This window comes from Haliaeetus albicilla, chromosome 20 (assembly GCF_947461875.1).
Source record: "Haliaeetus albicilla chromosome 20, bHalAlb1.1, whole genome shotgun sequence".
In the NCBI taxonomy this organism is placed as follows: domain Eukaryota; kingdom Metazoa; phylum Chordata; class Aves; order Accipitriformes; family Accipitridae; genus Haliaeetus; species Haliaeetus albicilla.
The window spans coordinates 9,770,746-9,785,556 of NC_091502.1; the positions used below are offsets into that span (position 1 = coordinate 9,770,746).

At 41.1% G+C, this 14,811-nt stretch overlaps 1 protein-coding gene across 1 annotated transcript in view; it reads right to left on the reverse strand.

The window, feature by feature from the left end:
- The window catches only part of DDX10 (DEAD-box helicase 10), a 200,746-nt gene that overhangs the window by 1,387 nt on the left and 184,548 nt on the right, over positions 1 to 14,811 (reverse strand). The window contains exon 17 of the mRNA XM_069808236.1: positions 13,278 to 13,411. Within this exon, the coding sequence (XP_069664337.1) occupies positions 13,278 to 13,411 (134 nt within the window). The remainder of the gene's footprint in view (positions 1 to 13,277; positions 13,412 to 14,811) is intronic.

Here is a 14,811-nt window from a genome sequence, read left to right on the forward strand (position 1 = left end):
ATCTTCATGTGGTTTTTGTCCATAACGTAGAAAATTTGCTATAAATCATCTTATCTAAGATTAAAATAATCTAATGTAACAAAATCTGTTCTAAGATATAATATCCATGTACCAGGTTATAGACAGCTGGTTGTCCTATGCTGCAGGGTAGAATTCATACCAAAAAAAGCAGAATGCCACCTCTTGCATCCCAAGTCATTCTCTCCAAACAAATTAACTCAAACCAAACAGCATTCTCAGTTTTTCATATTTGTATTTTAAAGAATATAACAAAAATAAAAATGGAACTTCAAAGACTGAGTTTAGGCTTTTCTAAAATAGATGGTTAAGGTCAGATTTTCAATTGAAAATTGGCAAATTTCTACCCAGAAAATTCAATATACTTAAAAAAAAACAGTTTCAACAAGAATTTTTTTAATTGCCTTAATTTTTATAATTGCTTAAGTGTAAATGTAATGTTTGTGAAATATTTCATTCGGAAATATTGTTTAGAGACTTAACAATTAGAAACAGCAGTTATAAAAATTACCTCAAATTGGGGAACACTGTCCTTTGAACGAACACAGCACAGGAACCCAATGCCCAATTCAAACCACCTTCAGCTGCCCACCTTGTTCTTCCATTAAGAGGACTAGTTACAGTCTGTGAAACGCTGGTTTCACCACTCACTGGAAATCAGCCTAACCCAAACATTAACCCCAAAACACAGCAGTTTTCAAGAAGTTTCTGAGAGCCTTACAAGAGGGATTGGCAGCACAACACTTCCTCCTCTTCCTGGCTCATACACTGTGCTTTCTGGCTGCCTGTCCATTGAGATGAAGGAGTAACATGAGATCTGATGGCCTTGCACTGGACTGCACATGTGTTACGTGTGTCCCTCTCTCGTCCATCACACCTTTCATGGAAGAACAGTGCCAACTCCTGCCTACTCATTACAGCACACAGAGAGAGGAGAGAAATCCTATGAGAAACACCTTGCATTCCCACAATTAAAACAAACAAAGCACCCTACCTTTATATTGTCCTTCCCTGCCTATCCAAAAGAAATAGTGTAAAGCAACCTGATCTAGTGAGAAATGTCCCTGCCTACGGCAGGAGAGTTGGACTAGATGATTTTTAAAGGTCCCTTCCAATCCAAACCATTGTATGATTCTATGAATAGCTGATGACTGTGCACCAAGTACTTTTCCTAAAATTGGGACATTTCAAAGGATATAGCAACTTTGCCAGCTTTGAGCTGTCATTCCCATGGGGGTGGCTTTTCAGTGCTTGCTACCAATTTATTTTATTCCTTTTCTGGGGAAAGGACTCTATTTCTCTCTGTAGTGCTTAAGATACTCCATAAATGCTGAAGCTATACTGACAGTAAATAAAAATACTTTAAAGCCCTAAGACTTCTTACTTTTCCAAGTGGCCAGTGTGGGTTTGGGCTGGAGTTTCATGGTGTTTGCTTTGATCAGGATGGAGTATAGGGGTTCGCTTTAGAAGTGTAAGGCTGAAACCTCATTAAGTAAAAGTATTTCAGCTTGTTTGCAAAAGAGCCAGTTATTTCCGGCATTTAAATGGACTCTGAAGACCAGTTTGCATTCATAATTGACTAATGCTTCATCTAGTACATTAGGTGAAAACATCTTAGCAATTAAAACAATGCAGAAATCTCACAAGTTATGAAATAGCAGACTTAAAATACAAAAAATTATACTCATTTTTGGAATTTGAGGCCCAGAGGCCTAGATGTCTGTAAGATATAATATTTAAATATGAAACCCATTCAGAAGGAACTGTGAGATTTCTAATTTTTTCCACAAACAAAACTACATCAACACAATTATGATTAATTTTCATCATAAACTTTGTGGGAAGATTATGCTGAGTCAGGCTGTTTCTTATTATTACTAAGGGATCATGGTGCTTGATTAGTAGTGCATACTAAAGATATACCTACACATTAGCAGGTGTATTTTCACACTAATTTGACCCCTACTGGCGGTAAGCTGGAGAGGTGAATAAGGAGGAATGTATAACACAGAAGCAGCAGCAGCAAAGCCACCGAGCTATGAAGAGAACTAAAGGCTTGTGTTTTCATGATGCACAAAAAGTAGAAGCAAAACAGTATTTGATAAAGGCAACTTAGGAAGGAACACGGAGAGTCATGTGGAACGTGCAAATAAGATGTTAATAATTTTGAGATGCAGAGAGAAGACAGACAGTGCCTGTCCATAGAATGGTTTGGGTTGGAAGGGACCTTTAAAGATCAGCTAGTCCAACCCCCAACCCTGTTCCTCCAGGATGGATTTTTACCAGCGATGGTTTGGGTGGTGTGGAGAGTGGCTGTACTACCCTGGATGAGCAGAGATGTAGCTTTTACAAAGGGTAAAAGTGGCAATTTTAAAAGGAAGCTGGAAAATCACCAGGAGAGACGTCTGGCATCGTGATGCCAGGGGGTATCCTGAACTCCACCTGGGTGCTTTCTCTTAGCTGTTTGGACAGAAAGCTCTTTGGAGGAGACGTAATAGGTGTAATTCTCAGGTGTGCTTGTAAAAGGGCTGACTGTGTGAAAGCAGCTATACAGGGATGATTTCTGCACTTATTGTCAAATGAATTCCTCCTCAGACTCCGTCGACCGAAGGCCTGTCTGTCCACCCTGCAGAGCCAATCTTTTTATCATTGGTCACCTCCCATGGACATAAATGGCCCCTTATTCCTCACAAGCACACAAACTGATGCACTACCAGCTGGCGTCCACAGATAGCCAAAACAAAATAAAGGTATTCTAAGGTGAACTATTTTCTAACAGAACAACACAGTGAGAAAGCAACCCCACAATTCACATCCAAACCAAAGCCGGTGCATCTTTTCATCTTCTATTTATAACACTTAGAGCATGGCATGTACAGGGCATGTACAGCTGGATTACAATTCCTTCCTTTTAACATCTGGTGCAATTTAGGTTTTCAGCTGCCTGAATGACCCGTGCGGTCTGAAGCTGCCTGATGGAAGGATTTACTGGGACAGGCTGTGTTTACACAGGCGAGGAGGTACTAACAGCCACCTTATCAACAGGCAGAGTAATTTCTGTGGTCACCGTTTGCACAGCTGTAACAACAAAGATACTATCATTTGATAGGTAATGTTTATTACTCAAACACTAAAGCACGGTTTATGAATCCTATCTCCTAAATAAATGCCAGCATATATGAATGGCATCTGGGAAACAGGGGATCTACCTATGACCCTGATAGCTATATACCAAGAAACTCTAATTTAACTACTAAAAAAATAATCTCAGAAGTGTGTTTTGAGGTGATACCAGAAAAAAATAGAAAGCTTTTAATTGTTAGTATTTAACTCACTTCTGGCCTTCAAGGTAGAAAGCTTTTAATTGTTAGTATTTAACTCACTTCTGGCCTTCAAGGTATGTCTTGACAAGCCGTAAGGTTTAGATTTTAAGTGCTTGAGAGTCAGCCATTTGAAATGTGCGGCCATGCAGCCACGTTGCTGCTGTTTAAACAATGTACTACTGTGAGATCTCTAGACAGGCTGTGCTTCAGTTAACACTTATCAGATCTTGCTTTGGAGCCTAGGTTTACCAGCACTGCTCTGGAAACAAACCTCCCTCGCCACTGAATTGCAGGCCACGAGTCAAGTTTCCAGGCTGCAACAAAGTGCACGCGACCTCTTTCCCAAAGAAATGTACAGGAATAATGAATGAATCTGCTAATAAAATACAGTTCAGAAAAGTTAGGACTAATTTATCCCATAAATATTGGCATCTTGCTAATCAAACATGCTGTGCCACAAATCTTATTCCATGTAATAAATTTTAATTCACAAGGCCATGGCAGCAATCCTAATGAAGATTAATTACTGCAGTCCCTTCCATAAAGCTCAATGCAGCTTCTTTCTTACTTGCTGTCAGAATGCTACAACACACAGAAATGGTAATGAAAATATATCATGTTGTGTTATTTCCTAGCTCTGGACAGGCTGGATTCATGGGCCAAGGCCAATTGTATGAGGTGCAACAAAGCTGAGTGCCGGGTCCTGCACTTGGGTCACAACAACCCCACGCAGCGCTACAGGCTTGGGGAAGAGTGGCTGGAAAGCTGCCTGGAGGAAAAGGACCGGGGGGTGTTGGTTGACAGCTGGCTGAGTATGAGCCAGCAGTGTGCCCAGGTGGCCAAGAAGGTCAACAGCATCCTGGCTTGTATCAGAAATAGTGTGGCCAGCAGGAGCAGGGAGGTGATTGTCCCCCTGTACTTGGGACTGGTGAGGCCGCACCTCGAGTCCTGTGTTCAGTTTTGGGCCCCTCACTACAGGAAAGACATGGAGGTGCTGGAGTGTGTACAAAGAAGGGCAACGAAGCTGGTGAAGGGTCGGGAGCACAAGTCTTATGAGGAGTGGCTGGGGGAGCTGGGGTTGTTTAGCCTGGAGAAAAGGAGGCTGAGGGGAGACCTTATCCCTCTCTACAACTACCTGAAAGGAGGTTGTAGCGAGGTGGGGGTCGGTCTCTTCTCCCAAGTACCAAGCGATAGGATGAGAGGAAATGGCTTGAAGTTGCGCCAGTGGAGGTTTAGATTGGATATTAGGAAAAATTTCTTCACTGAAAGCATTGTCAAGCACCGGAACAGGCTGCCCAGGGAAGTGGTTGAGTCACCATCCCTGGAGGCATTTAAAAGACATGTAGATGTGCTGCTTAGGGACATGGTTTAGTGGTGGACTTTGCAGTGATAGGTTAATGGTTGGACTTAATGATCTTAAAGGTCTTTTCCAACCTAAATGATTCTATGAATCTATGACTCCCTTGCTGGCCATTCCACTGATATAAATCAAAACAGCTCTAAAACTAAATTTATAAAAAACAATTGCAGGAAAAGGGATGAATAATCTACTTGTAATGAAATACCAGTGTAGTAGTACTATGAGCAAAAGACAACTCTGTCTTGGAGCCGAAGTACCAGAATCTAGACTAAGAAAAAAGAATTTAAATGGAAACCAGAGCAGCAAGAGAGTATGCTTAATATTTCTTACTATTGCACGGAAAGTTTACAGAAGATTTGACAGGAAAAAAGCACTCAAAACAGCCATCAACATCTTGCTTCTGCTCTGAGGTCACCTTTACTTTCTAAAGGTTCTAGTGGACAAGTGGCAGTGGACTCCAATCAGATGTCTGAAGCTGTAACAGCACTTTTCTTCTCCATTCCTGTCACAGACATTGCTGACCATAAAGCAGCAGTACCTGACCCAGCTCTGAACCACTGGAGTTTCCATTCAGTGTATTTGGGCTAAGCAATTGTAGCTTATCTTTATACACTCGTCTGAAAACTGAAATCATTCAGGGGTTGATTCTCATACGGATCAAATATCACTGCTCTGGGTCAAAACTGCTCCAGCTGGAGGTGACCGTGGCTTCAATGAAACCATTTTGATTTGCTGTATGTCCCTCTGTCCGAGGCTTAACCTTCTCTGAAATGTGCTGCTGCCTTTGGAGATGCTGCTAACCATCTACCTAACCCTTGCATCCATTCACTCCTCCTCAGCTTCATCTGACACCGACATTCTTCAAATCTGTTCCTCCTTTTCTTTTGTGTGACCACTATCATCTTCCAAATGTTGATAGCTAATTTCTGAACTGCAGAGTTTCAGTAAATACTCATCCCATCTCTCCTTAATTCACGCAGGTACTTGCTGATGACATGCTACATTTTTTTCTTTCTTTTTTTTTTTTTAAGGTAATTTCTGTAGCTGACAAGTTTGACCTGCAGAGCATAGGTTACCAAATTTCACTAGGAAATTCTACCACCAGGTCCATTTCATATAGTGAGCTAGAGTATTATTAATAAAGACTTTCATGGCATAAGAATATCACATCTCTATCAACAGCAATCCAATGCCTCAATGTCCAATTTTGCAGCTAAACAGCATGATCAAGCCCTTAAACAAAGACTTTTTACAATGTCTGTCTTATGGTGCTTTTCTGGCCATCACATTAACTTCTGCCCTTCACAAAGTCATTGATATGACCTGAATAATACACATTAGGGGGAGCACCATGATTCGCAGATGAATCACCTCAAAAGACAATGTAATGTCAACCACACCAAGAATCACATAAAACTTAGCAGGTCAGCATCAGCATCCTGGTATAAGACGAAGGTATAAGAAACTGCATTTTACCCATAATTTTCATAAATAAATGTACACAACCAAGCAGCACTGACTGCTAACTTGCACACCTGTCAGCTGGTGACTGGCCATAAAACCACAAACAAAACAGTACCAGAACTAAGACATTTCTCCTTTCCCCTCACATCCAAGATCTTTTCCATACTGATCTAAGACTTAATGCAATCAGTTGCACGTATTAAAGATTTAAAGAAGGTAACAATGAGGTCAATCATAACTGTGTTCTTCCCCAATATTTTTATTTAAAGAGATTGAGGGATTAGAAATATCAGAAACTCAATTTGACTGCAGAATTTATTTAAGAAATCCAGCTGCTTTGCTTCCATCCTATTTGATACACTTAAATTTTTCACCTCATTAACAATTTACATTGATAGCCTTAAACCAAATATGATGAATGTTGCTAGATATACAAAAACTAATCTCATATTACATGCTTGGAGTCATTAATTACTTTGCTCAGAGAGGTATGGCTGGAAGGGAATTTTATTCAAAGGAAAATTTAACTCATGATTTGTATAGCTCCCCCAATTTAAAAAAAAAATGCTGGGGGGGAGGGAGAAAAGATTAACAATGTTTTTGACTTCGTAAACCATGGACAGATGGCCTATTTCTAAAGACTGTTGAAGGAAGACACCCTAGGTCTCACACACTTGCTTTGCATTATCCCTTTTAGAAGCATTTTTTCCCCCTTAAAGCAAGTAGCAGCTAGCGTAGCCCAACATACTTCTATTTTAATCCAACACTTTGAGGAAAATCCCTGAATTTTAGAAATATAAAACAGAATAGAGTTGTATTTTCTAATCTCTAAACCTAATTTCACTGTGTGCTACTCTTGGCTGATTTGTTTTTGTTAAAATCATGAAGTCAGTATTTCCCAGTCCCAAGAGCAACTCATCATACAATTCAGTGACAGCTCTAAGAGAGGTGCATGAGGTATGAGTGTTGATTTAACAGAAAACCCCTCTTTCCCACTGGCAGCAAGATTTCTTGCCTATTCTCGTATTTATTCTTCTTGACCCACCAGATCCTCATCATCGTCCCTCCTCCTTTCATGCATACATCCCCTCTACCTCTTTCTCCCTCATGCAAAATCAATGCCACTTCTCCATGGCCTTATGCTCACCACCAGCCTCTTCAGCTAACACTTTCCTTTACCCAAAGGCTTAGTGGTCATCCAAATTCTCTTGCTTTTCTTGATTTCTTCTTTTTCCAGCCTTAAATTAATTTCCTTCACTGCATCTTCCTCTTTCAGTTGTGCCTCTGTTTTCACAAAAGCCTCCTAAGAGGCGCTCAGAGCACCTCACAAGCCTCCAGACATACCTACACTGAGCCTCGAAACTGAATTCAGAGCTAGAGAACAGACCACTGCATTTTTCACCCACACACACCTAAAGAAACGTGGCTTCATCAACACTGCCTACTGGAAACAGTCCTTGGCCTGTTCTACCGCAACAAAATACACTGGGATGTTGCCCAGAAGAGCTCTAGTTGGCACCATCTGAAGTCACGGCAGTTGTGGACAATACAAACAATTTTGTGTCAGTACTTAAGCCCGCACCCTGGCCAAATCCATTTAGCCTGTGAAGACAGGACTGATGTTCCCCAGGCAAGCCCAAGCCAGGACAGGATTAACTGCCACATGCTGTGCTGCACACCAGAGCCATAAATGGCTCTTAATTCTGACACACTCCTTTCAGGCACTTCTAGAAATGTAATTTTGTCCTGGACCCTGCCGTCTTCCAAACCTATCGGTACGTTGTTGCCCACTGCTCTTGTCCTCGTGAGCATCCCACAGTTTTTCACTCTCCTCTTCCTTTTGCATACCTGCCCTGGCTGTTCTCACCACTCACTTCAATTTAATTACTATCCTTAGCAATGACTGAAAAATCCACTTCCAGCCTGTCCCCCGCTATGATATAATACAATACCAGTGTCTGCTATCTGCTTCTGAAAATTGCTGATCATAATAAACTCAAAATTGTGGTCTTTGATGTTGAAGGTTTATCTATAGTACTCTTCCAATCAGAGCAGTGCCTAAACTGATGTGGCCTCTTCTAGAAAGCTCTGAATGTCAAGTCTAGCTAGGCTGTTTGAAACTGCTCTTTGGGTCCTTGTTAACTCCCATTCAGCTTAAATGCTGGAGAAGAACTTGAAGCAATTTGACTCACTTTCCAAATTTCAGTCCTCTTGCCTTTGTAACAAAGGCAGAAAACATCTACTATCCATTGCCCTAGTCCTCCAGCAAACACAGACAAGACTGAAAAACAAGAAAGTATTCAGTCTGACTGGGTAAAGATGGAAAAATGAACAAAACCCTTTAAAAATCCCCTTGGAGGCAGTTAAGGACCCTTCCTATTATTAAAAAGTCAACTGAAATTCAGGGCAAACAATTGAGATCAGTACTGTATCCTGAAGTTGACAGAGGCTCGTTATGAAGCTTCAAGTGATGGCAGTTCTTGAGACACGTTTGTTACTCCAAGAATTTCTTGCTCCAGCCAGGGAAAGCTTAAATGCCCAAACTACTACCAAAAAAGTGACCCAGCCTAATTATAACCCCCAGAGCACTAAATGGACATGACAAATTTACACAAAAATTTTACTTAAGGAAGCAAAACTGAACTGCAACATAAAATGAATGCCAAAAAAAGGTAACTCTAAGTCAGCAGGGTTTGCATGGCCAAAATGTGCCGATATTGCATGTGAAAATCGTTAACAAAATTTATGTTTTAACAGTTCATTTGCAAGACCGCCTTTTCAAGAACTGAATAATGTTGAGATTTTAAATGGCCATCAACTACATTTTCAAACATGTAGAAGATCTTAAATCCATATATCATCTTAAAGAAATTATAATACGTGTTTTATTTCATGAGCCTTGGCATCTCTTATTCCAAACCTGAAATATGATTTTTAGACAGCTTCCACACATGACTAAGTTCCAAAAACCAAATAAAATCCAACCTTCCAAATAAATGATCCTTTGCCAGGCTCAAGGCAAAATTCATAATTTAAAATAGGAAATTTCATTGTTAAAACATTCCTAGATTTTAAGTTGTATTTTAAGTACACAGATAACAATGTAAATAGCAGTGTATTGTGGAAAATGTTGTAACGTTGCACTTTAGAATAAAGTCACCTCCAAACATAGTCCAAACAACATATTTAAAGTACACTTGGTATACTAAAACCTGGCAAGCCTTAATACATGGCAGAAAAAAATCCGTATCTCAGCTCCAGTTGAATCATATATATAAATATTGTGTGGGTTTTGTGCTCAAAGTTACTCTCTTCAGTACAAATTACATTCAAGACTAATCTCCTTGGGATAACTGAAATACTGTAGACATCAAAGTTCCAAGAAAATATGCCCTGACAAAGTAACTCGAGTAAGGACAAGTCCAACAAAATGGAAAACCAAAAAGGATTAAACTGTGTCTGTGTGGTATTAAATTCACATGTGCAAACCTGGCATACTGAAAACAAGAAAAATATTTCAAAAAATCAGCTACCACATGTGATTAATTGTAGTTTCAATCTCCCCTAAATAAATGGTTATTTAATGATTTAATGAAAGTAAACTAGACAAAATTCCCAATTTTAAACTGACTGACCCCATAACTTTTTCAAAATACTTATGAAGTAATTATGCTACAAAACATTGTATTGTCAAGACAGCTAAGCCTAGCTAAGGCTACAAGTTGAAATAATGCAAGATCATGTTTAAGAAATGCAGCACTAAAACACTACCTTTTTCCTACAGAAAGTATGCAACAATTTAGCAGTAATTAGGAAATGCCTGAGGTAATTAAATATTTAATAGGTAGTGTTATGACACTAGGTTTCCTATACCTGGTTGCTGGTAACTCCTTCCCACCAGCTCAGTTGTCCATCAGCTTAATGGATTCCAGCAATCTGTTCTTCGGCAGCAACGTATACACCAAGAAACAAGGCAAGTGTTGCTCAGTGTCCAAGCACTTACCAAAACTTTACTTCAGACTTCTTCAATAAACTCTCGGTTTTACTTCTTCCAAGAAACAAACTACCAATAACTATCAATACTCCCTCTCTACTTTGTTACCTGCAGCAAAGCCTTACTACAGAAGTCAGCTCAGAATTTGCTCTCAAAGGCAAAATGACAGAACCAGCACTGCTATGGCCCCAGATGGAGAAATGTTAGTATCCTGAAATACTTCTCTTGGCACCTCCGTTACTGTCCTACATAAATGAAGAGTTGCTAAATACACTTTTCTTCTGGTCCTTGTCTCATAGTTAATATTAGACCAAACAGAGATGGCCCCTTCCAACAAAATGGGGTTTTACAGGATCCTCTAGCTCAAATTGCTGCCTTATATCCAAGTTTTACTCATCAGAATCTCATATATTAAAAGACAGTATTAACCATATTACTGATGTTACCTGGGGGAAGCTGAGAATAAAGTTTCATTGCATTAACCTGGTTCCACTACAAGCAATATACAAATACCACTATAGGATGCCTGTATCAAAAATGGACAGATATATTTCAACTCTAGTAACATGTGAAAAGCAACCTAAAAATCCTCTTATATAGCCCTCCCCAATAAATACCAAATCTTAAATTTCATTAAAAAAGAACTTAACAAACTATGCTGCTTCTCCCACCAAAAGCTGATGGGCACAGTCAAGCAGTCATAAATACAGAAGGAACTGGAAGAATCTTGTTTAAGAAAGATGGGTCTCATTTTCTGCTTGTTTTTAGGAAGCTGTATTGATGTTTTACACAGCTTTTTCATTCATTTTACATGGAGCGGAGATACTGAATCAGCTTAGGGAAGTGAAAACTAGAAGGAACTGTGATTGTCTTATAGTCACCCTCTTTCCCCCCCTTGCATAAAGGAGTAGCAATTTACTGCTGCTCAGAAAAAGCAATCCATTTCTCCCATCTTTGTCAGTTCTATTGACCAACACGCTGGTGAACAGGCTACAAGGGACACAGTCACTAGCCTGTTAACTTAAGGCTATCCAGTCCTTAAATCCACGTCCCAACACCCAGTCCTACATAGTGCACCCACAACATGCAGTGACACAGGGCTAGGGACAATCTAGCCACTAGGATTTAGCTGATTCAGATGTGAAAAGCAAGAGATTTATGAACCTAGAAGAGAGCATCTAGGAGAGAGCAAAATAAAGATCCATATTCCCATTTCAGTATCAAGATCATGTTTCTAAATCTGTTACATGATAGGCTGTTTGTCAGGAACACACAGGTGGACCTCCTGTGGTGAAGCCAATGACAAAAACCACACAGGACTTCATGCAGTATCCCTCCTTCTTCCTGCAATATGTGCTGAAGAACTGCAGTATGTTGCCATCAACTATGGATCCTCATCCCCACCCTGTGCTTTTCTGTTAAACTACATGAAACAGAATCTTTTGGTTTATATAATTAAAAGCACTGTTTTAAATTAAGAAGAAAGGTTTAGCATTGTTAATGTTATTATATATTTATTTCTAACACAGGTTCCACTTCATTTGTAGTGTTGAAGAGTCTGAACAACACTGAATGATAAAACTTATGAAGTTTCACCATGCACAAATTTGTTTAATACAGCACAGGTACAGAGAGCTCATCCAAGTCCTCAAATGACTTCAACGTTTTTCCTTTCAAACAGAACCTGTAATGTGACAGCAGAGAAATGCATTTCTGAAACTGTATTGGGTTTGCATGGCAAGATTTTGTTAGCAGGGGAGCTGCAGGGGAGCTACAGGGGTGGCTTCTGTGAGAAGCTGCTGGAAGCTTCCCCTACGTCCAACAGAGCCCATGCCAGCCAGCTCCAAGATGGACCTGCCGCTGGCCAAGGCCAAGTCCGAGCCCCTCAGCGATGGTGGTAGTGCCTCTGTGATAACAGATTTAAGAAGGGGAAAAAGCCTGCAGAACAGCAACTGCAGCCGGAGAGAGGAGTGAGAAATGTGAGAGCACCAGCCCTGCAGACCCCCAGGTCAGTGCAGAAGGAGGGGAGGAGGTGCTTCAGGCGCCAGAGCAGAGATTCCCCTGCAGCCCGTGGGGAAGACCATGGTGAGGCAGGCTGTCCCCCTGCAGCCCAGGGAGGTCCACGGGGGAGCAGATCTCCACCTGCAGCCCGGAGGACCCCACGCTGGAGCAGGGGGATGCCCGAAGGAGGCTGTGACCCCATGGGAAGCCCGCGCTGGAGCAGGCTCCTGGCAGGACCTGTGGCCCCATGGAGAGAGGAGCCCATGCTGGAGCAGGTTTTCTGGCAGGACTTGTGACCTCGTGGGGACCCACGCTGGAGCAGTCTGTGCCTGAAGGACAGCAGCCCGTGGAAGGGACCCACGTGGGAGCAGTTCATGAAGGACTGTCTCCTGTGGGAGGGACCCCATGCTGGAGCAGGGGAAGAGTGTGAGGAGTCCTCCTCCCCCTGAGGAGGAAGGAGCAGCAGAGACAATGTGTGATGAACTGACCCCAACCCCCATTCCCCATACCCCTGTACTGCTCAGGGGGAAGAGGTAGAGCAAATTGGGAGTGGAGTTGAGCCTGGGAAGAAGGGAGGAGTGGGGGGAAGGTGTTTTAAGATTTGTTTTTATTTTCTCATTACCCTACTCTGATTTGATTGGTAATAAATTAAATTACTTTTTCCCCAAGTCAAGTCTGTTTTGCCCGTGACAGTAACTGGTGAATGATCTCTCCCTGTCCCTATCTTAACCCATGAGCCTTTTGTTATATTTTTCTCTCCCCTGTCCAGCTAAGGAGGGGAGCAATACAGTGGCTTTGATGGGTACCTGGTGTCCAGCCAAGGTCAACCCACCAGAGAAACACATGAAACCTCCAAGGAATTAGTCAACATTTTTGTATGTATGTGGAACAGTCTCACCGAGATCCCTTCACCACTGACTCAAAAATCTTTCTCATATAGCTTCACAAGAGAAAATAGACTTTAGCACAGATTTCTGTTCAGCACCTACCTCACAAACAAACTTAAATACTAAGTCCTGGGAGCAAGAGGATGATAAAATGAGTTCCTAACATCTAAACAAAACAGTTTCTAAAAAACATGAACATTTCAAAATGAACGTGGAAGATGTGTACATACCAATAGCTGTCTTCACTTTCTGAATCCTGCTCTTCATCAGAATCTTTGAATTTATCAGGATCTGGAAGAGTACTTGGATCAAACTCTTCTTCACTTCCACTGTTCGCAAGAAAGGCCACTGTTTCCTCTTCAACCTGCAGGTGACAAATGGAGAGTTACAAGACAAGCAAACAAGTCCACGTTACTTGCCACAACCCCATTAATAGGGATGCCATAACAAAAACCATTGCCCTCAACTGCAGTCAAAGGCCATCGCTATTACAGGCAGGAAAATGAATCGTTTCTGTCATCATCAGTCCTCTCCTCCAAGGCTGTTTGTTAAAGTTTGAAGAAATATTATTCAGAGGAAGCACAAGGATTTACATTCAAATTCTACCTTCCCAATATCTTAAATCTACCAAATCTAAGAGAGATTTGGGCAACAACTGATCAACAGTCATCTGAGAGCAAGTTTTTAAGGAATATGAAGCTTTACTGTCTCTCAGAAACACACTGGCAGCGAGATATGAGCTTGTGGACACATTAATCACTGCTGTAAGGTGTATTTCAGAAAATACTCTGATTTAAAGCTCATCCGGGTGTCCTTGCAGTTAAAAACCAAAATGCTGCTTAAGCTGAATTAACTGCTCTAAGGGAGTTTCAGCCATCTACCACAAGTGATGCATGTTCTCCAGGCTTCCTCCCAGACCCCTTCATCCCTCCTCTCTGGGGCCCAGCTTCCCTCCGTCCCCACGGCACATCTCAGGACAGGCTGCTGGCGTTGGCACATTTCCCCAGGGTCTGGGAATGCCTCACTAATTCCTTAACAAAGAGGGCACAGAAGGTGCTGATCCATAAAAGTCTTGGGTAATATAATAAAGCTGACTGCTTTTGCAGATACAGGTTCTGTCCCACACAGTCCTGAACTGAGGGCACCACTTTTGTAAATTCTGCTAACAGGCACAAAGAAAGCAGACGACTGGAGGGCATACGCAATTATATATGCACAGAAAAATGCAAACAAAAAGCTTACAGGTATTTCTAAGCAACGTGAACCCTAGATCCATGCATATTTATGTTGAAAAGCAAAAACAAATGCAAAGAAACTATAATTAAAGACATCACTACCCTTTGTTTATATATCTAATCAACATCACAGCTGAGTTTCCAAAACAGTACTCATTTAAATGATCCTTTATTGTACGAAGAACTTCACATCATTAAATATTTAAAGTTCATTTTTGTTCTGATTTTTCACCATTTCCATCTATCACCAGGTTTTAAAAGAACACTGTCCTTATGTGCACAGACCTCACCACAATAAAAATAAATAAAAATAAAACAAACAAACAAAAACCATACCAATGGTCCCTTTTATATCTGCATATAGAGTGAGTGAAAGGAGATGAGCTGGTGAAGGGTAAGATTAGTCACCACTGCAAAAGTCCCTTATTGCTTGTCCAGTGACACATTTGCAGTGCACTGAAAGCAAGCAGAAGACAGGGATAAAAGCCAGATTTGCAATCAGAAGGCAGAAGAAAAACATACTAAACAC